Raw genomic sequence first — 23,841 nt, 5'->3', positions numbered from 1 at the left:
GATGCCAGACAGGGTTTGACTACCTCAGAAACTGCTGATCTCCTGGGATTTTCACACACAACAGTCTCTAGAGTTTACAGAGAATGGAGTGAAAAACAGGAAAAAATGTCCAGTGAGCAGGAGTTCTATGGGTGAAAATGCCTTGTTGGTGAAAGCAGCCAGCGAGTGAGTGGGCCAGTGAAGGAGTGGAACTTTGAGGCTTTGACTCGAGAGATTCTGGCAGTTTTGGCAGTTGGTCTGTGCAATCAAGTTAATCAAGATTTGAATAGATCAGCAGAAAGCCATTGATTAGCCAATCAAGATCTGAATAGCTTAGACTCAGCAGAAAGCAGCTGATTGGGCAATGGAGGTCAGGCGACCGAGCATTTTGAAAAGCTCAAACACATAAATAGAGGGATAGCTCAAGCGGAACAGCCTGTGGAAAGCAGCCAGTGAGTGAGTGGGTGGGCCAGTGAAGGAGTGGAGCTTTGAGGCTTTCACTCGAGAGACTTCGACGAGAAGAGGCGGACGATAAGCTTGCTCGCAGTTAGTCTTTACAATGCCTCCTGAGACGGTGATGTGCCTCACATGTGAGATGTGGCAGTCTTGGGGGTACACCCCTCTCCTGCAGAGTCACATCTGCCAGAAGTGCACACGGTTGGGTGATCTGGAAGACCATGTAAGGAAGCTGGAGCAGCAGCTGGATGACCTCCGACTCGTAAGGGAGAATGAGGCAGTCATAGATGAGCGCTACAAGGAGGTAGTCACACCTAGGCAGTCGGAAACAGGTAGTTGGGTGACAGTCAGAGAGGGGAAAGTGAAGGTGAGCAGACAGGTAGTGCAGAGCACCCCTGTAGCCATTCCCCTGAATAATAAGTTTACCGATCTGGATACTGTTGCGGGGACGACCAACCAGGTGTGAGCCACGGTGGCAGGGCCTCCGGAACTGAGTCTGACGCGGTGGTGCAGAAGGGTGGGACGGAGAAGAGGAGAGCTGTCGTCATTGGAGACTCTATAGTCAGGGGAGCAGACAGGAGATTTTGTGGGCGTGAGAAGGACACCCGCATGGTTTGTTGCCTCCCGGGTGCCAGGGACCGGGATGTCTCTAACGAGGTGCACGACATCCCGGTACGAGAGGGAAAGCAACCAGAAGTCGTGATATATGTAGGGACCAACGACAAAGGCAAGAAGAGGGATGAGGTCCTGAAGTGTGAGTTTTGGGAACTAGGCAGAAGGCTGAAGAACAGGACCTCAAAGGTGGCGTTCTCAAGATTGCTGCCAGTGCTACATGACCGTGATGGTAAGAATTGGAGGAAATGGCAGTTGAATGCGTGGTTGAGGCGCTGATGCAGGGAACAGGGTTTTAGATATTCGGATCATTGGGATCTCTTCTAGGGAAGGTGGGACCTGTACAGATTGGATGGGTTCCACCTGAACTCGAGGGGGAGCAATATCCTTGCAGGTAGGTTTGCTAGCATGGTTCGGGAGCGTTTAAACTAATTTGCAAGGGGGATGGGACCCAGAGCGATAGAGCAGTGAAAGAAGTGCATGGAATAAAGCCAGATCTAACATATAGAGAGGCTTTGAGGGAAGAGAAGCAGAATAAACGGTGTAAAGACAGTAAGGTAGAAGGGCTGAAGTGTGTGTACGTCAATGCAAGAAGTATCAGGAACAAGTGTGATGAACTGAGAGCTTGGATACATACATGGAAGTATGATGTAGTGGCCATTACAAAGACTTGGCTGGCACCAGGGCAGGAATGGATTCTCAATATTCCTGGATTTCAGTGCTTTAAAAGGGATAGACAGGGTGGAAAAAGGGGAGGAAGGGCGGCATTACTGGTCAAGGATACTATTACAGCTACAGAAAGGGTGGGTAATGTAGCAGGATCCTCTTTTGAGTCAGTATGGGTGGAAGTCAGGAACAGGAAGGGAGCAGTTACTCTATTGGGGGTATTCTATAGGCCCCCTGGTATCAGCAGAGATACAGAGGAGCAGATTGGGAGGCAGATTTCGGAAAGGTGCAAAAATAACAGGATTGTTATCATGGGTGACTTTAACTTCCCTAATATTGATTGGCACCTGATTAGTTCCAAGGGTTTAGATGGGGCAGAGTTTACGTGTGTCCAGGATGGATTCCTGTCACAGTACGTGGACAGGCCGACAAGGGGAATGCCATACTAGATCTAGTACTAGGTAATGAACCGGGTCAGGTCACAGATCTCTCAGTGGGTGAGCATCTGGGGGACAGTGACCACCGCTCCCTGGCCTTCAGCATTATCATGGAAAAGGATAGAATCAGAGAGGACAGGAAAATTTTTAATTGGGGAAGGGCAAATTATGAGGCTGTAAGGCTAGAACTTGCAGGTGTGAATTGGGATGATGTTTTTGCAGGGAAATGTACTATGGACATGTGGTCGATGTATAGAGATCTCTTGCAGGATGTCAGGGATAAATTTGTCCCGGTGAGGAAGATGAAAAATGGCAGGGTGAAGGAACCATGGGTGACAAGTGAGGTGGAAAATCTAGTCAGGTGGAAGAAGGCAGCATACATGAGGTTTAGGGAGCAAGGATCAGATGAGTCTATTGAGGAATATAAGGAAGCAAGAAAGGAGCTTAAGAAGGGGCTGAGAAGAGTAAGAAGGGGGCATGAGAAGGCCTTGGCGAGTAGGGTAAAGGAAAACCCCAAGGCATTCTTCAATTATGTGAAGAAAAAAAGGATGACAGGAGTGAAGGTAGGACCAATTAGAGATAAAGGTGGGAAGATGTGCCTGGAGGCTGTGGAAGTGAGCGAGGTCCTCAATGAATACTTCTCTTCGGTATTCACCAATGAGAGGGAACTTGATGATGGTGAGGACAATATGAGTGAGGTTGATGTTCTGGAGCATGTTGATATTAAGGGAGAGGAGGTGTTGGAGTTGTTAAAATACATCAGGACGGATAAGTCCCCAGGGCTGCTTCACGTGGTGAGGGAAGAGATTGCTGAGCCTCTGACTAGGATCTTTATGTCCTTGTTGTCCATGGGAATGGTACTAGAGGATTGGAGGGAGGCAAATGTTGTCCTCTTGTTCAAAAAAGTAGTAGGGATAGTCCGGGTAATTATAGACCAGTGAGCCTTATGTCTGTGGTGGGAAAGCTGTAGGAAAAGATTCTTAGAGATAGGATCTATGGGCATTTAAAGAATCATGGTCTGATCAGGGACAGTCAGCATGGCTTTGTGAAGGGCAGATCATGTCTAACAAGCCTGATAGAGTTCCTTGAGGAGGTGACCAGGCATATAGATGAGGGTAGTGCAGTGGATGTGATCTATATGGATTTTAGTAAGGCATTTGACAAGGTTCCACACGGCAGGCTTATTCAGAAAGTTAGAAGGCATGGGATCCAGGGAAGTTTGGCCAGGTGGATTCAGAATTGCCTTGCCTGCAGAAGGCAGAGGGTCGTGGTGGAGGGAGTACATTCAGATTGGAGGATTGTGACTAGTGGTGTCCCACAAGGATCTGTTCTGGGACCTCTACTTTCCGTGATTTTTATTAACGACCTGGATGTGGGGGTAGAAGGTGTGTTGGCAAGTTTGCAGATGACACAAAGGTTGGTAGTGTTGTAGATAGTGTAGAGGATTGTCAAAGATTGCAGAGAGACATTGATAGGATGCAGAAGTGGGCTGAGAAGTGGCAGATGGAGTTCAACCTGGAGAAGTGTGAGGTGGTACACTTTGGAAGGACAAACTCCAAGGCAGAGTACAAAGTAAATGGCAGGATACTTGGTAGTGTGAAGGAGCAGAGGGATCTCGGGGTACATGTCCACAGATCCCTGAAAGTTGCCTCACAGGTGGAAGGGTAGTTAAGTAATCTTGTGGGGTGTTAGCTTTCATAAATCGAGGGATAGAGTTTAAGAATCGCGATGTAATGTTGCAGCTCTATAAAACTCTGGTTAGGCCACATTTGGAGTACTGTGTCCAGTTCTGGTCACCTCACTATAGGAAGGATGTGGAAGCATTGAAAAGGGTACAGAAGAGATTTACCAGGATGCTGCCTGGTTTAGCGAGTATGCATTAGGATCAGAGATTAAGGGAGCTAGGGCTTTACTCTTTGGAGAGAAGGAGGATGAGAAGAGACATGATAGAGGTGCACAAGATAATAAGAGGAATAGATAGAGTGGATAGCCAGCACCTCTTCCCCAGGGCACCACTACTCAATATAAGAGGACATATCTTTAAGGTAAGGGGTAGGAAGTTCAAGGGGGATATTAGAGGAAGGTTTCTCACTCAGAAAGTAGTTGGTGTGTGGAATGCACTGCCTGAGTCAGTGGTGGAGGCAGATACACTAGTGACGTTTAAGAGACCACTAGACAAGTATATGGAGGAATTTAAGGTGGGGGCTTATATGGGAGGCAGGGTTTGAGGGTCGGCACAACATTGTGGGCCGAAGGGCCTGTACTGTGCTGTAATGTTCTATGTTCTATGAAAGAGGCCAGAAGATTGGTTCAAGCTGATAGGAAGGTGGCAGTAAATCAAATAACCACAAGTTACAATCTCTGAATGCAGAACACATTGAAACTTGAAGTGCATGGGCTACAACAGCAGATCACAAACATACACGTAGTGTCCACTTTATTAGATACTTATTATGTGTAGATTATATTGATTATATTGCTTAATCTGATCCTGTGCAGTTGCCCCATACCAGACAGTGATGCAACCAGTTGGAATGCTCTCCATGGTGCATCTGTAGAAATTTGATGGAGTCTTTGGTGACATACCAAATCTACCCACACTCCTATTGAAATAGTCATAGTCATACTTTATTGATCCCGGGGGAAATTGGTTTTCATTGCAGTTGCACCATAAATAATAAATAGTAATAGAACCATAAATAGTTAAATAGTAATATGTAAATTATGCCAGGAAATTATGAATTAAGTCCAGGACCAGCCTATTGGCTCAGGGTGTCTGACCCTCCAAGGGAGGAGTTGTAAAGTTTGATGGCCACAGGCAGGAATGATTTCCTATGACGCTCTGTGTTGCATCTCGGTGGAATGAGTCTCTGGCTGAATGTACTCCTGTGCTCACCCAGTACATTATGTAGTGGATGGGAGACATTGACCAAGATGGCATGCAACTTGGACAGCATCCTCTTTTCAGACATCACCGTCAGAGGGTCCAGTTCCATCCCCACAACATCACTGGCCTTACGAATGAGTTTGTTGATTCTGTTGGTGTCTGCTACCCTCAGCCTGCTGCCCCAGCACACAACAGCAAACATGATCGCACTGGCCACCACAGACTCGTAGAACATCCTTAGCATCGTTCGGCAGATGCTAAAGGACCTCAGTCTCCTCAGGAAATAGAGACGGCTCTGACCCTTCTTGTAGACAGCCTCAGTGTTCTTTGACCAGTCCAGTTTATTGTCAATTCGTATCCCCAGGTATTTGTAATCCTCCACCATGTCCACACTAACCCCCTGGATGGAAACAGGGGTCACCGGTGCCTTAGCTCTCCTCAGGTCTACCACCAGCTCCTTAATCTTTTTCACATTAAGCTGCAGATAATTCTGCTCACACCATGTGACAAAGTTTCCTACCGTAGCCCTGTACTCAGCCTCATCTCCCTTGCTGATGCATCCAACTATGGCAGAGTCATCTGTAAACTTCTGAAGATGACAAGACTCTGTGCAGTAATTGAAGTTCGAGGTGTAAATATAGCCGCCGGTGTGCCCTCTTTGGAATTGCATTAATATGTTGGACCCAGGATAGGTCCTCAGAGATGCTGGCACCCAGGAACTTGATACTGCTCATGATATTTCTCATCTGGTATGGAAGTAACTGAGGAATTCCAAATAAAGGGAAATAATTCCAAGTCGTTTTTCTTTAAGCAGCCACAATAGGAGACTTGTTTATAATAGGTCCCTCCCCTGATATATTTCTTGAACCTGTTGTTGTTTGTCAAGGTGTTGCTGTGCCTTGGTACAAATCAGTCTGTCAGACAGCCAACACCATCACTGGCATCTTATACAGGGAGAAGTTAACTGATTTCATTTGTAAAAAAAAAAACAGGGACGTGCATAAGAAAGGACCATATTCAAGATTTAAGATTCAAAACTGTTTAATGTAATTTCCAGTACACAAGTGTAAGGGAGAACAAAATATTTGGATCTGATGCCACACGAGAAAACTCAAAACCACAATAACTGTAAACACATAAGATAGCTTCTATACGTAGATTGATTCATAAAGTGACGCTCGTGTCTGTACATACGGTGATTCCGACAGGAAATGATCATGAAGTGGCGCTGGGAGAGGGTGTGATGGGGTGGGGTAGTGGCTGGAGCTGTTGATTGGCCTTGCTGATTGGGAAAAGAAACTGTTTTTGGGTCTGGTGATTCTGGTGTGGATGCTGCGTAGCCTCCTCCGTGTTGGGGAGCGGGACGAACAGCGCACGAGCAGGGTGGGTGGGATCCTTCATGATGTTACTGGGCTTCTTCCAGCACCTTTCTGTATATCCTCTGTGTCCTTGATGGCAGGTAGCTGGTGTTATTGATGTGTTGGACAGTTTTGACCACTCATTGTAGGGGCTGTCTGTCCACAATTTCCACACCATGCAACGATGTAGCTTGTTAGGATGCTCTCTACTACACATCTGTAGAAGGGTGCGAGCCTTTGATACCTTTACTAAGCAAGAACTTATCAGCCTCTTCTTTAAATATACCCAAAGACTTGGCCTCCACAGCCATCCATGACAACAAATTCCACAGATTCACCATCTGCTGGCTAAAGAAGTTACTCCTCATCTCTGGTCTAAAGGACATCCTTCTACTCTGAGATAGTACCTCTGGTCCGAGACACCTCCACTAGAGGAAACATCCTCTCCATGTCCACTCTATCTAGGCCAGGGATTCCCAGCCATGATGCACCCTAACTGTTAACTGAAGTGTCCGTGGACCCCAGATTGGGTACACCTGATCTGGATCTTTCAATATTCAGTAGGTTTCAATAATATCCCCTAACTAGTAGAAATAGTGAGAGGCAGTACGATTCCAAGTTGAAAGCTCAAACAAATAACTGGGCAGTGTAACTGAATATCAGTTCTACAGCAGATCATTCTATCAGATATTCAGGCAGGAAATTTGGGTGTTTACCTCCGGCAGAAAGTAAATCTAATCTCAGGACGTACAGTACTTGGGCGAAGTACTGGGACTTGTACAACACACTGAGTATTATAACAGACAACAAAAAGAATGGCAAAAGTCGGAGCTGGCTGAAAAAGCAACTGATGCTTTTAGACTTGGTACAGTGACAAATCTATTCCTGGAGTGGATTATCATAGCGGCAGGTCGGTAAACATCCAGGGAAAATGCATTCGTGGTCCAATTCGTGCCTTTCTCTACGTGCAACTTTCTCTATTTGTGTCATTGTTCATTACAACAGAATCACAACAGCTTTTAAAGGGATCTTTCTCAACGACTAAAACTTACAATGCGCATAAGATCACTCACAGCTAAAATACAGCCAAATAAACGGCAGTATTACAAAATGCTACATAACAAACATTTCCACTAAAAAGGATAAGTTTTTTCTGCAGAGAGTGGTGAGTGCATGGAATGGGCTGCCGGCGACGGTGGTAGAGGCGGATACGATAGGGTCTTTTAAGAGACTCCTGGACAGGTATATAGAGCTTAGAAAAATAGAGGGCTATGGTAATTTCTCAGGTAAGGACATGTTCAGCACAGCTTTGTGGGCCAAAAGGCCTGTATTGTGCTGTAGGTTTTCTATGTTTCTATATTCAAATTCAATCCTTCTGCTTCACAGTTGCACAACACACAGACTGACTGGAATGGCATCGCGGTCTGGTAATAGAAATACCAATGCCCATGATTGGAAAAATCTACAAAAAGTGGTGGATACAGCCCAGTCCATCACAGGCAAAGCCCCCCCCCCCACCACTGAGCACATTACACAAAAAAGAACATAAGAAAACACCATCCATCACCAAGGGGCCCCACCATTCAAGCCACGCACTCTTCTCCTTACTATCATTGTGCAGAAGGCACAGGAGCCTGAGGTCTCACACCACCAGATTCAGGCACAGCTTTTTATTCATTATATTTTAAAGTTTTTTAAAAAAATTTTAGCAATACAACATGGAATAGGCCATGCTCCCCTGCAACTCCAAAGCTCCAAATTCCTACAACCATCAGCGTGGATAACTTCACTCACCTCAACCCTAAATTGATTCCACAACCTACAGACACACTTTCAAGGACTCTACAATTCATGTTCTCAGTATTATTTATTTATTTTTATTTTGTGCCCTTGAGCAAGGCATTTAATCACACATTGCTCTAGTCTGTGCGAGGAGTGGCGCCCCACACAGGCTTCCAATCTGCGCCTTTTAAGGCATGAAAATGCCCGACGCAGGCCTCTCATGGTCGGCGTCAATGTTCCCCTCCCTTTTATTTTCACAATTTGCCTTCTTTTGCACACTAGTTGCTTGTCGGTCTTTGACAATAAATTGATAGTTCAACTTATCCTCTGGTGTTGGGATTGTACGCTCCCCCCATGACACATAGACTTCCCTTTGGTACCCCAGTCTCCTTCCACATCCAGGAGGCTGCTGGTTGGCAAGCTAATTGACTGCTGAAAACTTTTCCTGGTGTAGGTGGTGGAAGGAGAGTAGAGGGGTGGGGTGGAGGGTGGAGAGCCAAGAGTGAAAGGGTGGGGTATAGTTAATGACCACATGAAGGAGAGCAGGTTACAGAGCAATGGGATCGCTGAGGACCAACATTGGCTTGATGAGCAGATTGGCCTCAGTTAGGGAATTGAGCAGCTCCGGGAATGGAAATGGGTGTCAATCAAACAGACAAAAAGAAGCAGGCAAGTGTTTCAGAGGCAGCTGAAGGCATTCTCCCCTTCATCTGGTCCTCAGTTTGGAGGGGCAAAGTTTTTCCCCTGGGGAGTGCTGCCAGAAACGAGACCATTGACAACTCAACTGATGTAGACAGGCAGAGAAATATTAAGAACGCCATTGTTAGGGGAATTTCGTAGTAAGGGGAGTGGATAAGTGTTTCAGTGATTGCGAAAATTATTTTGGGATCGTGTCCCTGGTGCCGGGGCAGGGTATCATTGAGTGGCTACAGAGAACTCCTACCACCACTTACACCAAGGTCATGGTCCATGGTGGCACCAAAGACAGAGCAGAAAATGGGGTGAGGTTCTCCAGGCAGATCAGAGTTAGAAAAGAGAAGAAGAAGCAGGACCTTGAGATAATCATCTTCGGGTTACTCCTGTCCAGGAGTCTCTTTAAAAACCCTATCGTATCCACCTCCACCACCGTCGCCGGCAGTCCATGCAGGTTACAGCACCAGTGAGAAGAGTCACAGAGTCATAGAATTATAGTGCTGACCCAATTGCCTAACTGAGCTGGTCTCATTTATCTATATGCCTCAGGCCTTTCATATCTATTTACCTATCTGAGTGCCTTTTATATGGCATTATTTGTACCTGGGGTGAATGGAATGTACCTCTTCTCCAAGGATTGTCACCTTGTTCTGGTGGAGAGGCTTGTGAGTTCCTGGGATCCCGAGAGTGAAGCCATGAAGAGTTTGGGTCCGGGTAGGGACACCCATGGTGGTAAGGTCAAGGAGGAAGTTTCAGACAAAGAGTGACCAAGACCTCAAGGGTGGAAATGATGTCACATCACATCACAGGTGGAGGAAGCTGCAGAAGTGAAGGGTCCCCAGTTGTCTTGCGTTCCATGCGAAGGACCCTGGCTCTGATCTGTCAAGGACCGTGTGGTGACTGCCTGTGCATCAGCCTCCCCACGTTAAATAAACTCACAGCGTGCACTCTCCATTAAAGGGAATAATCCCTTGGGAGAACATCACACTCAACTCCAGGGATCGCACTACTAGCAGCTGTGGTGAAGGGGCTTGTCTTGTCCATTCTGGATCAGCTCGCTCACCTTTGGTCCCCGCCTGACACTCAGCTCTCACCTGGGGCTCCAGGTAGCCGTTTGCATGCGACAGCAGCCACAGCCTGGTACCCCACTGCAACAGGTGGGCTAAACCAGGTGAGGTAGCCGGGGGCCTCGTACACTGGTGAGATAGGGACATGCCTGTCCTAGTGTGCAAAGTCAGCTTCAGCAAGCTGGGTGGATGAGATCAACAGTGAGGTCCAACAGCCAGGAAGGCGGCTCTGCAATGCTATGTGGAGAGCGAAGGGCATGACAAGGCACAGAAGAAGACATGAACATCCACTCCACATGGAAGACCCCCAGCCTTGATGACTACTTGTATCTCTGGAGTCAGACTTCCAAGGTCCTTGCCCCAATGCAACGGCTTTTCCATTTTAAACTCTCCTGCACAGGTTTCTTTGTGCAGTTGACATCATCTTGAAGAATTGCACAAACCAAACTGACGTCCTCAGATGACAACCAATCAATTGTACCTACCTCTTCCACAGGAGGGCTGACTAGATTCTGGGGTGTGGAGGGGGGAAGCTCTACAACTAGATCAGGAAGATACTTGATGCGACTAAGGTTCTCTCCACAGATGCTGATTGACCTGGTGTGTCTTCTAGCGCTTTCTGTTTCGATTGCAGATCTCCAGCACCTGCAGGTTTTCGGTTTTAATTTTCATTGAGATGTTTATTATTACTGTGGGGGTGGGAGGTTCAAATTAACTTAGTAGGAAACAAGGGGCCTGACGTCAGCAATGAAACAGAAAGGAAAGAGTATAAGAGGATGGGGGAGAGATAAATAGCAATAAAAGAAGAAATAGAATTTTTTTTTGGCCAGTATGTTGCATCCTTGGGTGGTGGGGTGGAAATACATCTCTACCAAAGGAGGTGTAAGGCACTCCTTCCCTCCACTAGCCTGCAAGTCACCCTTGGATAAGGTGTAGGACCTGCTTAGCCCCCCTGATCAGAGTCACGTGAAACCATGGGAGCAGGTGGTGGATGGTCATATGAGCAGCTGGTGTGTATCACAAATCCTGGTCTTGCGACCACTGATGCCAGACAGACAATCTCTGAAGGGTACTGACAATGGCTGGGGTCGCCTATCACTCTGCTCAGAAGAAGTCAATGGCAAACCATTTCTGTAAAAAAATTTTACAAGAATAATCATGGTCATGGATAGAAAAAAGACCGCGATCGCTCACATCATATGACAATAATCTACTTGTTTGGAATTTTAAAAAAGAGGAGCAATTCCATCACTGGCATATAGGCATTCTATAGGCATCGAATAAACAGGAAAGTCATTGAGGGGTAATTCACAGGGATATGGCAAAGATGTGAAGAAGCCATGGAGTAGTGATTATGGGGTGGTCCAACCATCCAAACATAGGCATGTACAGTATAGGGATAACATACAGAGCAATAATGGAGAGGAGTTTCTGAAATATGCTCAGGAGAATTTCTTGACCTGTCTCCACAAGGACTTGGTGGATTTGGTTCTGGATAACGTGCCAGGTCAAGTAGAGCCAATGACAGTAAGGGGATCGGTAATCATAATATCATGGGATTTTGAAACAAGAGAAAATCTGCGCAAAACACTTAACATGCTGGAGGAACTCAGTAGGCCAGGCAGCATCCATGGAAAAAAGCACAGTCGACATTTCGGCTAGAAACATCAACTGTGCTTTTTTTCCATAGATGTTGCCTGGTCTGTTGAGTTTCTCCAGGATCATGAGATTTAGAATATCTGTGGAAAATAATCTAGAATGCAGCAAGTGAAAGCAATCAATTAGAGAGGAACCAATTTGAATTGGATAAGAGCAGATCTGCCCCATAAATTGGTACAAAGACTTGGTAGTCATAACTGAGATATGGGCGTTGTATCAAGGCCAACTTTTATTCATCGTCATCATCATCATATGTGCCATGTCATATGATATAGACCATCATGGTCTCATGGCCATGACTGTTCTCAGCAAATTTTTCTGCAGAAGTGGTTTGCTATTGCCTTCTTCTGGGCAGTCTTTTTACACTGTGATATGATCAATACTCTGCAGGGATTGTCTGCCTGGCATCAGTGGTCACATAACCAGGACTTGTGATGTGCACCATCTGCTCGTACACCTACTCCTATGACTTCACATGACTCTGATTGGGGGGGAGGGGGCTAAGCGGGTGCTACACCCTGCCCATGGGTGAACTGTAGGGTAGTGGAGGGAAGGAGCACCTTACACCTCCTTTGGTAGAGACATATCTCCACCCTGCCACCCACAGACTTCATTGCACATCCCCAATTGTCCTCTAGAAGGTGGTGGTGAGTCATCTTTTTGAGCCTCTGCTGTTCTTCTGCTGGATCGTTACAAGGTTGTTTGTCTTTGCTGGTTTCTTAATAATGGATCAAACCTACTTTCTTCAACTTAGAACTTTGTTATTGTGGATAGCGCGTCATACAGTGTCAATCCCCATGCTTAGTCTCTGAGTGGCTTTGGTTTATTTTCTTTTGTTTTATATCTTATTTAATTTTTTTTAAAGAAGAAATATAAGGACTCAATTAATACAACAATTAATACATATTGAAAAAAAATAATTCAAATAAATTAATAAGTCCGAAAGAAAAAAAAGAACACCTATCCCAACACCATCTCCCTGCATTTAGAAAAAAGGGAGGAAAAAAAACATAAAAGAGGAAAGAAAGGAGAGAAGAAAAAAGAAAAGAGAAAAAAAAAGAAAAAGAAGAGTAGGCATTCAGCTCTCAGAGTCAGTTTAAAATACAAATTAAAGAAACTAGCTAATAATAAGGGATATATTAATTTTAAAAAATTAAAATAAATAGATTAAACAATCTGGGCATTTAAGTAATCCATATATGGTTGCCAAATCTCAATGAACATAGTGTATCCATTCCTAAGGGTATAAGTTATCTTCTCAAGGGGTATACAACTTCGCATTTCTTTATTCCAACGATCAATATGTACAAGGGAATTGGATTTCCATGTTGCCGCTATGCATTTCCTGGCCACTGACAATGCAATTTTAATAAATTTGGATTTATTCCTGGGGAGGTTAACTTTCAAAACTGCTAAGTTCCCCAGAAGAAACAATTCTGAATCTAGGGGGAAATCCATCCCAAGAATATTTCCCAGTACCTCCCCCAGATCTATCCAAAAAGATCTCAGTTTGGTGCATAGCCAGGTGGAATGCAAAAAGGTACCAACATCTATGCCACACCTGAAACACTTGTCAGAAATTTCTGGTTTATTTTTATGTATCTTTTCAGGTGTGAGATACAACTGATGTAAAAAATTAAAATGTATCATCCTGTATCTATAGTTGATAAGAGTGGTAACACTATCCAAGCATAGATGTGACCAACACTGATGATCAATTACAATGCCCAAATCCGACTCCCACCTCTCCCTCGATCTGTATATACCAAGCTTTGGGCATTGGTCCTGGAATAAAGAATACATATTAGAAATAAACTTAGTTGTATTCCCCTTTCGAATTAGAATCTCCATGTCTGAGCACCTTGGTAGGGCCAGTGATGGACCCAAACAGTCCCTCAGAAAAGATCGTAATTGGAGATAGCAGAAGAATGTGTTGTTAGATAAATTATATTTATTTTTAAGTCCCTCAAAAGACATAAATTGCTTCTGCTGATTATAACAATCTTCAATGCGCCTGATACCGTGTTGATACCAGGTGACTAGAAATTTATTACCCATAGTCATGGGTATTAATCTGTTCTGAGATAGAGGCGTCTTTGAGGATATTCTTTTTTCAGACCCATAAATTGTTTAATTTTTCCCAGATATAAATTACATGTCTCAGTAGAGGATTGTTTGTTTTCTTTTTAATTAATTTGGAGTCCCATTTATATATAAATTCTTCTGCCATCTCTTCCCCTACCATATGTAAGCCAATTGTAACCCAAGAAGGAATAGTTGTCTCATCAAAAAAAGAAGCAATAAAACATGCTTGTGCAGCTAAATAATATTTTTTAAAATTTGGTAATTTTAACCCTCCCAATTTATAGTCCCAGGTCAATTTTTCCATGGAGATTCTAGATATTTTACCCGACCATAAAAATAGAGAATATGTCCATTGAGGGTCTTAAAAAAGTTATTGGATAATGGGATAGGTAAAGACTGAAAAAAATATTGAAGTCTTGGCATTATCTTCATTCTTATACAGTTTACCCTGCCCATCAGTGTGATGGGAAGGTTTATTCACTTCTGTGGGTCCTCCTCGACATTCCGCAGCAAGGGGAGATAATTAAGTTTATAAAGGTCATCCAAATTATGATTAAACTTAATCCCCAGACATTTCATGTTGAATTTAACCCATCTAAACCGAGTGCCATATTGATATTGGGCATAATCTCCTCTACCTAAAGGTAAAATTTCACTTTTATTCCAATTTATTTTATATCCCTAGACTATACCATAATTGTCCAGCAAGGCCCTAGGTCTTACCAAAGAGCCGGTCGGATCAGCCAAATATACTAAAACGTCATCAGCAAATAAATTAATTTTATATTCTTCCTGGGCCACTTTAAAACCCTTTATGTCTGGATCCTGTCTAACGGCCTCAGCCAACGGCTCTATTGCCAGAACAAATAGAGCTGGAGGTAGTGGGCAACCTTGTCTACTAGATCTATGTAGAGAGAAAACTGGTGAAATCTGCCGGTTCGTAATTATTTTGGCCTTAGACTGATGGTAAAGTGCTCTTATCCAATTTATGAATATTTGGCCTAGACCAAATGTTTCCATTGTTTTAAATTTAAAAATCCCATTCAAGTTTATCAAAGGTCTTTTCAGCACCTAAAGCCACTGCTACAGTCGGGTCCACCTTCGTCCTAGGTAAATGTGATATAGTCAATAGTCTGCCAATATTGTCAGATAATTGTCTGTTTTTAATAAATCCTCTTTGATCGGATTTCATCAATTTTGGCAGATATCGAGCCAATTATTATTATTAGCCAATGCATTTTATAGTCTGTATTTAAAAGTGAGGTAGGCCTATAAAATGCTGGTTTTAGCGGATCCTTATCCTTCTTAAGAATTAACGTAATAATTGCTGTTGAAAAGGATTCTGGTGGAGTATGGGTCTCCTCAGCCTGAGTCACAACCTTCATAAAAAGGGGCATTAATTGATCCTTAAATTCTCTATAAAATTCAGGGGGAAAACCATCATCTCCCGGCGATTTGTTAGCCTGTAATACGCCTAGGGCTCTTTCAATTTCATCCCTAGAAAAAGGGGCATTCAATTCTTCCTGATCTTGTTGACTCAATTTGGGAAGTTGTAAATTAGACAAGAAATCATCAATTTTCAGTGAGTCACCCACTGATTCTGATTTATATAGTTCCGAATAGAACTGCTTAAAAGTATCGTTTATTTATTTTGGCTTATATGAAATCTTACCTTCCCCTGTTGAATCGCACTTATTGTTCTGGAGGTTTCTTCCACCCTTAACTGCCAAGATAGTATTTTATAGGTTCTCTCTACTAATTCATAATATTGTTGTTTTGATTTTAGTATCATTTTTTCTATTCTATAGGTTTGTTTTGTGTTATAATCTAATTTTTTTATTTATTAATTTTTTATAATTTTCCTCTGTTGTTAAATTCTGACAAGCTTTTTCTAATTGTGTTATGTCTTTCTCCAATTCATTTAATTCTGTTACATATTTATTTTTTATACCCTTAACATATCCAATTATCTGTCGTCTTAAGTATGCTTTTAATGTGTCCCATAAGAAGAAATTATTGGCAGTAGAGGGTGAGTTCGTCTCACAGAACAATTCTATTTGAGCTCTGATAAAACTGCAAAACTCTGGTCTTTTCAACAGCAAAGGATTAAAACGTCATCTATATGATGTTTTTTGTTTATCAGGCATTTCAACTGATAAAATTAAAGGTGAATGATCCAATAGTAGTCTACCGGCATATTCTGTTTGAATGATCCTACTTTCTAATTTAGCTGCTATTAGAAATAAGTCAATTCTAGAGTAGGAATCGTATTGTTTTGAATAGAAAGAGCAGTCTCTTTCCCTTGGGTGCTGCCATCTCCAGGCATCTATTATATTCAAGTCCTTCATGAAAGCCAGGGTGGTTTTTGCTGCCCTGACCTTCATGACTTTTTTTGACTAATCTATCTAAAATTGGATCCAGACAAAAATTGAAATCCTCTCCAATTAAGATATTTTCACATCCTTGAACAACTTTCAAAAAAATATTTTGGATAAGTTTCTTGTCGTCATAATTGGGGGCATATAAATTCAAAAGTGTCCAGGATTCTGAATATATTTGACAATTGACCCTAACAAATCTCCCGGCCGCATCTATGATAGTACCCTCCATCTTCACTGGCAAATTCTTCCCTATCAATACTGCCACTCCTCTGGCTTTAGAATTAAAGGAGGATGCTATTACTTGACCAACCCATTCTCTCTTTAATTCATTATGTTCTGTCACTGTAAGGTGAGTTTCTTGAAGAAAGGTAATATCAATATGATTTTTTTAAGATATGCCAGGACCTTTTTCCTTTTTATCAGTCTATTTATCACATTAACATTAAGAGTTAAAAATTTAATTGCTCTATTCATAGTTATCAGATTTTATTGGTTGATAAATCCTGCCCACAAAGAAAGTATAAATTAATCCCACTTCTTTGAGTGACTCTGAGATATTTGGTGCCATTCTCAATAGAGTATAGAAAATAGAAAGGGAACCAAAGAGGAAAGAAAATAAAAGAAAAAAAAAGAAAAAAAAGAAAAAGGGAGGAAAAACCCTCCCAATTGGTGCTCCAAGTCCATGGCGCCTTAACCCCTCTTACTGTGGGGACCGATAAACATCGCACTAAAGATGGACATTCTTTAACATGTAACATAATTAATCTTTTTTTTTAAAAAAAGAGACGAAAAAATTATCCACTCCCCCAATAACTCCTTAATTAAACATCTGTAAAAATAAATTACATTCCACACCCATTATTACTAAATGTCTAACATAATCTATAATATTGAAAGTAAATATCATTAATATAGCAATATATCCAAGAAAATTCAAAGAAACTAAATATAACCCTAAATAGTGTAACTTAATACATATCCAGCATACCAAAAATTAAACATATCAAAAGATGACATCTACATAATCAAAGCTATTCATACTAGTTATAACAAAATTAGATGAACTATATAGTTCCTAAGTAGTATAATTCAAAAAGACCATCCATAATCAATATTTTAAATCATAATAGTCTTCATCCATAATCATATAGATTCAAAGTTCAGGTTTATAATGTTTTTACAATCTATATTAATAAAGAAAATCAAATAATTTTCTTCATATATTTTGTCCAAGATACATCTTTCTAGGCCTCTTGATCCAGAAGAATATTCTGAATCACAATGTCTGATATTTTTTGAATAAAGTTTATCGCCTCCTGGATATAATAAAGAATATTGAAGACTTTTATTCTTTAATAACCTCCTTGTTAAGTCGAAGTCTTTCCTTTTTCTTAACAAGGCCACACTAATATCTGGAAAGGAGAATATCTTTCCCCCTTCAAACTCCAGTAGGCCATTCCTCTCTCTTGCCTCTATTGCTGCAGCTGGTAATGCTTTTTGTTTACCTTGATACTTCAAAAAGCGTAAAGTGTAGAGCGCGGCCTTTGCTCTGGAGGTGGTCGGGGGATTAAAGTCCTGTGGGCTCTTTCTATAATTAATTCTTTGTCAAAATGCTTTTTCCCCAGAACTTTGGGGATCCATTCTTGAAAGAAAGTTACTGCGTTTCTTCTTTCCAATCCCTCTTTACAGTTCCTCTTTTAAACCCACTATTTTGATATTATCTCTTCTGCTATAGTTTTCAAGCGAGTCCAGTTTATTCATTATTATTACTTTCTCAGTCCTCCAGGAATCTTTTTCTTTTTCCAGGCTTTGTAATCTATTCACAACATCTTTCGTATTATTTTCTAAATCCTGGGTTCGCAGATTTAAAGATTCCGAAGTCTAAATGACTTCGATAAGGTCTAAATGACTCTCGAATTTGTCCATCCTACTGGTTAAAGTCCAGACTGCATCGGCCAACTCATGAATCGCGGCCGCAAGGTCACTACCCGAGCCGTCACCGCGTCGTGCTGCCCTCGTCCTCGGACCTTCCGCAGGCTTAGAGGAACTACCCGACGAGCAGGCCTCGTCACCATTGCTCCCGGGAGTGCAAGGCTGGCAGCGATAGCGCCGGTAGAATTTCCACGGTTTTTCCTTTTCACCATTGCCTTTATTGAGGTTATATGACAGCCCAGGCTGTGCAGAAGTTTCTGTAGGAGTTATTCGGGGAAGCGCCCGATCAACGGCACGACATCACGTGACCTCCCCGGCTTTGGTTTGTTTTCAGGTAACTGCTGGATGTCTTATGAGGACAGGCTGGGCGAGCTTGATCTTTGCTCTTTGGAGTGAAGGAGGATGAGAGGTGACTTGATAGATGGTGATGGTGTTGTGCACAGCCAGGCAAGTGGAGCCAGTATAATCATGCATCTTATAGATAATGCTATTAGTTCTGTTGCTTCGGTTTTGTAATTATTTTCTGATTCTGTATCCTTAAGACACCCGTCACATACCTTGTAAATGTTATTAGGTTTTGATGGTGACTTATTTCCAGAAAGAGTTAGGCCTGTAATGGATATTTTAAATGGTCCTTGGGCAAAGATCAGGGGAGTGAGACTGATTACATGTCTCTTAAAAAATGCCAGCCCTGGTCTTCTTCAGTACTCTAGGTTTCTATTTTTAACTCTGCCAATGTAAAAATAGCTTGCATGAGAATGTGGTAGTCACATTGCACTTCACTAACTGGAGGTCTTTTATGTTGGCAAGTCTGTTTGACTGGAGGGAGAACCATTGAAAAAAAGGATTGAGTGACTCTTGTAAACAGCTTGGATACTGGCAAGAATTAGCCCTAGTATGATTCAAAAAAAAATTCTTCCTGGCAATCCATGTGTTTCAGAGACAGCAGCCAAGAGCAATCAAATTTTACAGCACAGCAGGTCTAAGTCTGTCATGTTACCACCAGTAGGCTGATCAAGTTCTCCATTCAGACCCATTACTGTCCTTCCAGCTTCCCTCGTAAAACCTCCTGTGGAACCTGCCTCTTTTCCTGTTGTGGTAATTGAGTGTTGCAGATGCCTAATCAAATCCCTCACAGAACATCATGGAAACGGCCAACAGTACTTTACAATCAGTAAGTAGAACTGCTGACTGAGCTTGAACGATATTTATTGAATCAACCTGCACAGTCAAAACCTCTAGATGTTGTCACACATACAAAATGCTAGAGGAGCTCAGCAGGTCAGGCAGCATCTATGGAAAGGAATAAACAGTCAACTTTTCAGGCAGAGACCCTTCAGCAGGAATCACTACATCAGTATAACAACAATACCATCAGTTTGCACTACAATGGACTGTTTTTTGTTCTAAGTGTGCTGTCTATGGACAGTTTGTCCCACTCCCATCAGGGAAGAGGCTACGCAGCATCCACACCAGGACCACTTGACTCAAAAAGTTACTTTTCCCAAGATGTCAGGTTGATCAACACCCCAACCCATTAACCCCCCTCACCAGTACTACATCCCACATCAGCCACTCGTTTCCACAACCTCAGCACCCTTCATCTCCCTCCTGCACTGCTATTTTACAGTTACTTGTACATTATGTTCTACAGGATTGTTTTTATACTTCTACTTACTGAGTTTTCTATTCTGCATCGGATATGGAGTAGCAATCATTTCGTGCTCCTATACACTTGTCTACTATGTTGTTCGTCCATCGTTGTCGTCGATGAAGACCTCGACACCATTATGACGATGATGGTGTCGAGACCAGCACATGATTTGGATTTAAGTGAGGGAGAGTTGCGCAGCATCAGCCTCACTCTGTCTTCCCAATTCCCATCTGGATTCAGTGGCAAGACAAGAATCTAGACGACTGGAGATGGGACTAGGCGCAGTGGGTGACCAGGACGTCTTCTGTGTCATGTCCTGCTCTACACGTTCCACGACCGCCTTCTTGACCGTTGGATCTTCCATTGGTCTTGTCCGCTCAATCCACCGGTGTCTGTCCTCACATGCTGGGATAGACAACTCCCTATCTCAGTGAGGGTTTGAGACCCGTCGGCTACCCTCACCTGGTTTAGCTGCCTTGTTGAAGCTGTTGCCCGGGGTGTGGCCGCTGTCGCATGCAAACAGCTACGGGGAGCCACAGGTGAGAGCTGAGTGCCAGGTGGGGACCAAAGGTGGGCTAACCGCCTTGAAAAGGATGCGACATGTTCCCCCACCACAGGTGCTACCCCTCCCTGACACCCCATACACCTCACTGTCTACTATACAGTGACAATGAACAATTTTGAATCTTTCTTGTAAAATTTATGTTCGGTCTATATTTTCCTTCTGGATGTTGTTTATCTGCTGCTATGTGCCTGTGATGCTGCCGCGGGTGAGAGTTTTGTACTGCTGCATTTGACAAGTTCCTCTCCCAGGGAAACCAGCCTCCCCTCTATGGATTCTGTCTATACTTCTCACTGCCTCATTAAAGCAACCACATAATCAAATGCCCCCCCTCCCCACCACAGACATTCTCCCATCAGACAGAAGATAGCATGTACCACCAGTCTCAAGGACAGCTTCTATCCCACTGTTATCAGACTCTTGGATGGACCTATTGTACGATAAGATGGGCTCTTGGCCTCACAATCCATCTCGTTATGATCTTACACTTTATCGTTTACCTGCACTGCACCTTCTCAGTAGGTTTTACACTTTATTCTGCATTGTGATTGTTTTACCTTATTCTAGATCAGTGCACTGCGTAATGACTTGATCTGCATGAACAGTGTGCCAGACAAGCTTTTCACTGTATCATGGTATAAAATGTGACAAGAATAAACCAATACCAGTAAACTCAAATTTAATTTTAATTTAGCAGCCTCATCGTGGCAGTGATGTTAAGTTGGATCATGAACTCTGGCACTGATTGTGTGGTATTACCCATGGGGGTCACAGGGAAAACTTGCATAGACCCTCTCTCCTCTGTGACAACGTGGGCTTTCTCCAGGAGCGCTGACTTCCTCCCACTTCCCTATTCCAGTACGTGTGGATCAGAGGGTTAACTGGCCGCTGTAAATTTTCCCTCATATGTAGATAAGCGGCAGAATCTGGGATTGGGAGGGATTATAGAGCATTATGCAAAAGTCTGAGACACATATGTATAACAAGGGCGCCTAAGATTTTTGCACAGTACTGTCGTAATTTTATGTATTGCACGGTTCTGCTGCCGCAAAAGTAAACAAATTTCATGACGTGTGTGAGTGATGATAAACCTGATTCTGATATGGGTCTCTATTGTGGATTGAGTGAGAAAGGAGCTGGGAGAGGGGAATCATGGATGGGAAAAGAGGAAGGGAGGTGGAGGGGGTGGGAAGCACCAGAGAGACATTCTGTACTGACCAATAAACCAGTTGTTTAGAATCAAGTGACCTTGCCTGGTGTCTCAGGGCTGGGTGTGTCTGCACCTGTGCCACACCCCTATCCCTGGCATTTCTTCCCTGCCACCTGAACCACATCCCTCCCGGAGCACTCCACCCTTGCCGTTCCCAACTTCCTTTTCTCCCACCAGATTTACCAACTCACTCTCTGCTCCACATTGACAAATACAGTACTCTGCAAAAGTCTTAGGCATCCTAGCTATATATGCTGTATATGTGTCACAGACTTTTGCACAGTACTGTAATTCAGAGTGAAAATTAGTGGTGAATGAAGTTGTCCTGTGAGCCAGCATTGGCTCAATGGACGAAATAGTCTTCTCTTATATTAAAAGGAAATATTTGGAAACAGGATATTCACTTAATAAAGCAGGAGCTATACAGTTCCCAATCCGACAGGTATCAACTCAATACAGGTTTCATCATGGGTAAATTGGGTCACAAAGAGAGCTTTTGGCACATCGGCCTTCATAAATCAAAGTATCGAGTACGGGAGTTCAGATGGTATGTTGAAGTTGTATAAAACATTGGTGAAGCCAAGTTTAGAGTATCGTGTGCAGTTTTGGTCAGCTACCTACAGGAAAGATGTCATTAAGATTGAATGAGTACTGTACAGAGAAAATTTACAAGGACGTTGCCGGGACTTGAGGACCTGAGCTGTAGGGAAAAGTTGAGTAGGCTAGGACCTTATTCTCTGGAGTGTATGAGGGGTTTATTCTTATCTCAAGCAAGCTAAATTTTGAAAAAAGTATTCGAAATGGGAGAGAAGGAGGGCAGATAGATATATTCTGGTAAGGGGGAATATAGACAGAAATTCGGTTACTCTATTGAATATATACGCACCCCCAGGAAGTGATATTAGTTTCTCTCAGAAAATTACTAATATTACGGTAACAGAAACAGAAGGTCTCCTGATATGTGGGGGAGACTTAAATTTACAATTACAACCTAAGTTGGACTCTTCCAATAGAAAAACCTATGAAACAAAATCCTTACATAAGAAAGTTAACACACTTTTTGAGGATGTTGGTCTAATTGATATATGGAGGGACCTTTTCCCTGACAGAAGGGGTTACACTCATTATTCTGCCTCCCATTCTGTATATACAGGATTATACTATTTCATAACGTTTGGAAAAGACAAAGACAAAATAAACACCTGTGGAATTGGGACAATAGATGTAAGTGACTATGCACCTATATATTTATCTGTTGATTTTGTCCTACAACCAAAGAATACTATTTGGAAACTAAATTCAAGTCTACTCAATGATCCCTACTTTAAGGAACAAATTAAAAAAGAAATTGAATTTAATGATAATGAAGAGGTTTCACCTCCCATTCTATGGGATACTCTGAAGGCTGTCTTAAGAGGGAAAATTATAGTGATATCTTCATATAAGAAAAAAAATAAGGAATAAAACATTAGAGGAATTACAAAATAGGCTGAAGGAACTAGAAAAAAACACAAATTGAATTTGGCAAAGGGTACATTAGAGGAAATTAAAAAAAATTAGAAATGAAATTAATAGTTTGGCTACGCAAGAAATCAGGAAAAATTTAATATTTCTGAAACAGAGACATTATGAAAGTGGATCAAAGTCTATGAAAACACTGGCATGGAAACTGAATAAAAAGCAGAAAATACAATTCATAGAAGTAGGGATCCAAGAACAAAAATGGTAAAAAAAAATAAGCCAAGTGAAATTCAAGAAGCTTTTGAAGTGTTTTACAAAACTCTATATTCCAAAGTTCCAGGGGAAAGTATAACCCAAATTGACACCTTCCTGAATTCTCTAGAGTTACCCACTTCTGATAATACTACCTTTATGAACAGATTTTTGCAAAAATTAAATATACCTAAAATATCTGTTCAAGATATTAACACATTAGAAGCACCTGTTAAACAAGAGGAAATAGCTAGGGCTATATCCTGTATGCAACTAGGGAAAGCTCTGGGACCAGATGGATATACAGTCGAATTTTATAAGACTTTTACTGAAATGCTTACATCACATCTATGTCAAACTTTCACTGATTCTATATCCTCTGGGAACCTCCCGAAAACTTTTTTATGAGGCATCAATCTCATTGATCCCTAAAAAAGGAAAAGATCTATCGGAATGTGCCTCCTATAGACCAATTTCCTTATTGAATGTGGACTTCAAAATTCTCTCTAAAATTCTGGCTAATAGGCTTGAGAATATTTTACCTACTGTTATTTCAAATGATCAAACTGGATTTATTAAAAATAGGTATTTACATTTTAATATTTGAAGACTGTTAACTATTATTTATTCTCCCTCAGTTAAAGAATCTGAATGTATCATCTCCCTCGATGCAGATAAAGCCTTTGATAGGGTGGAATGGCATTATTT

The 23,841-nt window shown here is 42.3% G+C and overlaps 1 protein-coding gene across 2 annotated transcripts in view; it reads left to right on the top strand.

Annotated features, from left to right (window-relative positions):
* The first annotated feature begins 18,333 nt into the window (after window positions 1–18,333).
* The window catches only part of LOC140205764 (kynurenine--oxoglutarate transaminase 3-like), a 113,792-nt gene continuing 108,284 nt past the window's right edge, over window positions 18,334–23,841 (top strand). Inside the window, exon 1 of one of the 2 annotated variants that reach the window (XM_072273385.1) lies at window positions 18,334–18,441. In XM_072273385.1, the coding sequence (XP_072129486.1) occupies window positions 18,416–18,441 (26 nt within the window). In that variant the 5' untranslated portion in view covers window positions 18,334–18,415. Of the gene's footprint in view, window positions 18,442–22,597; window positions 22,645–23,841 lie in introns of those variants that run through there. The other variant, XM_072273390.1, reaches the window with a different exon arrangement.

This window comes from Mobula birostris, chromosome 12 (assembly GCF_030028105.1).
Source record: "Mobula birostris isolate sMobBir1 chromosome 12, sMobBir1.hap1, whole genome shotgun sequence".
Lineage (NCBI taxonomy): Eukaryota > Metazoa > Chordata > Chondrichthyes > Myliobatiformes > Myliobatidae > Mobula > Mobula birostris.
This window is presented reverse-complemented; position numbering and strand designations above follow the sequence as displayed.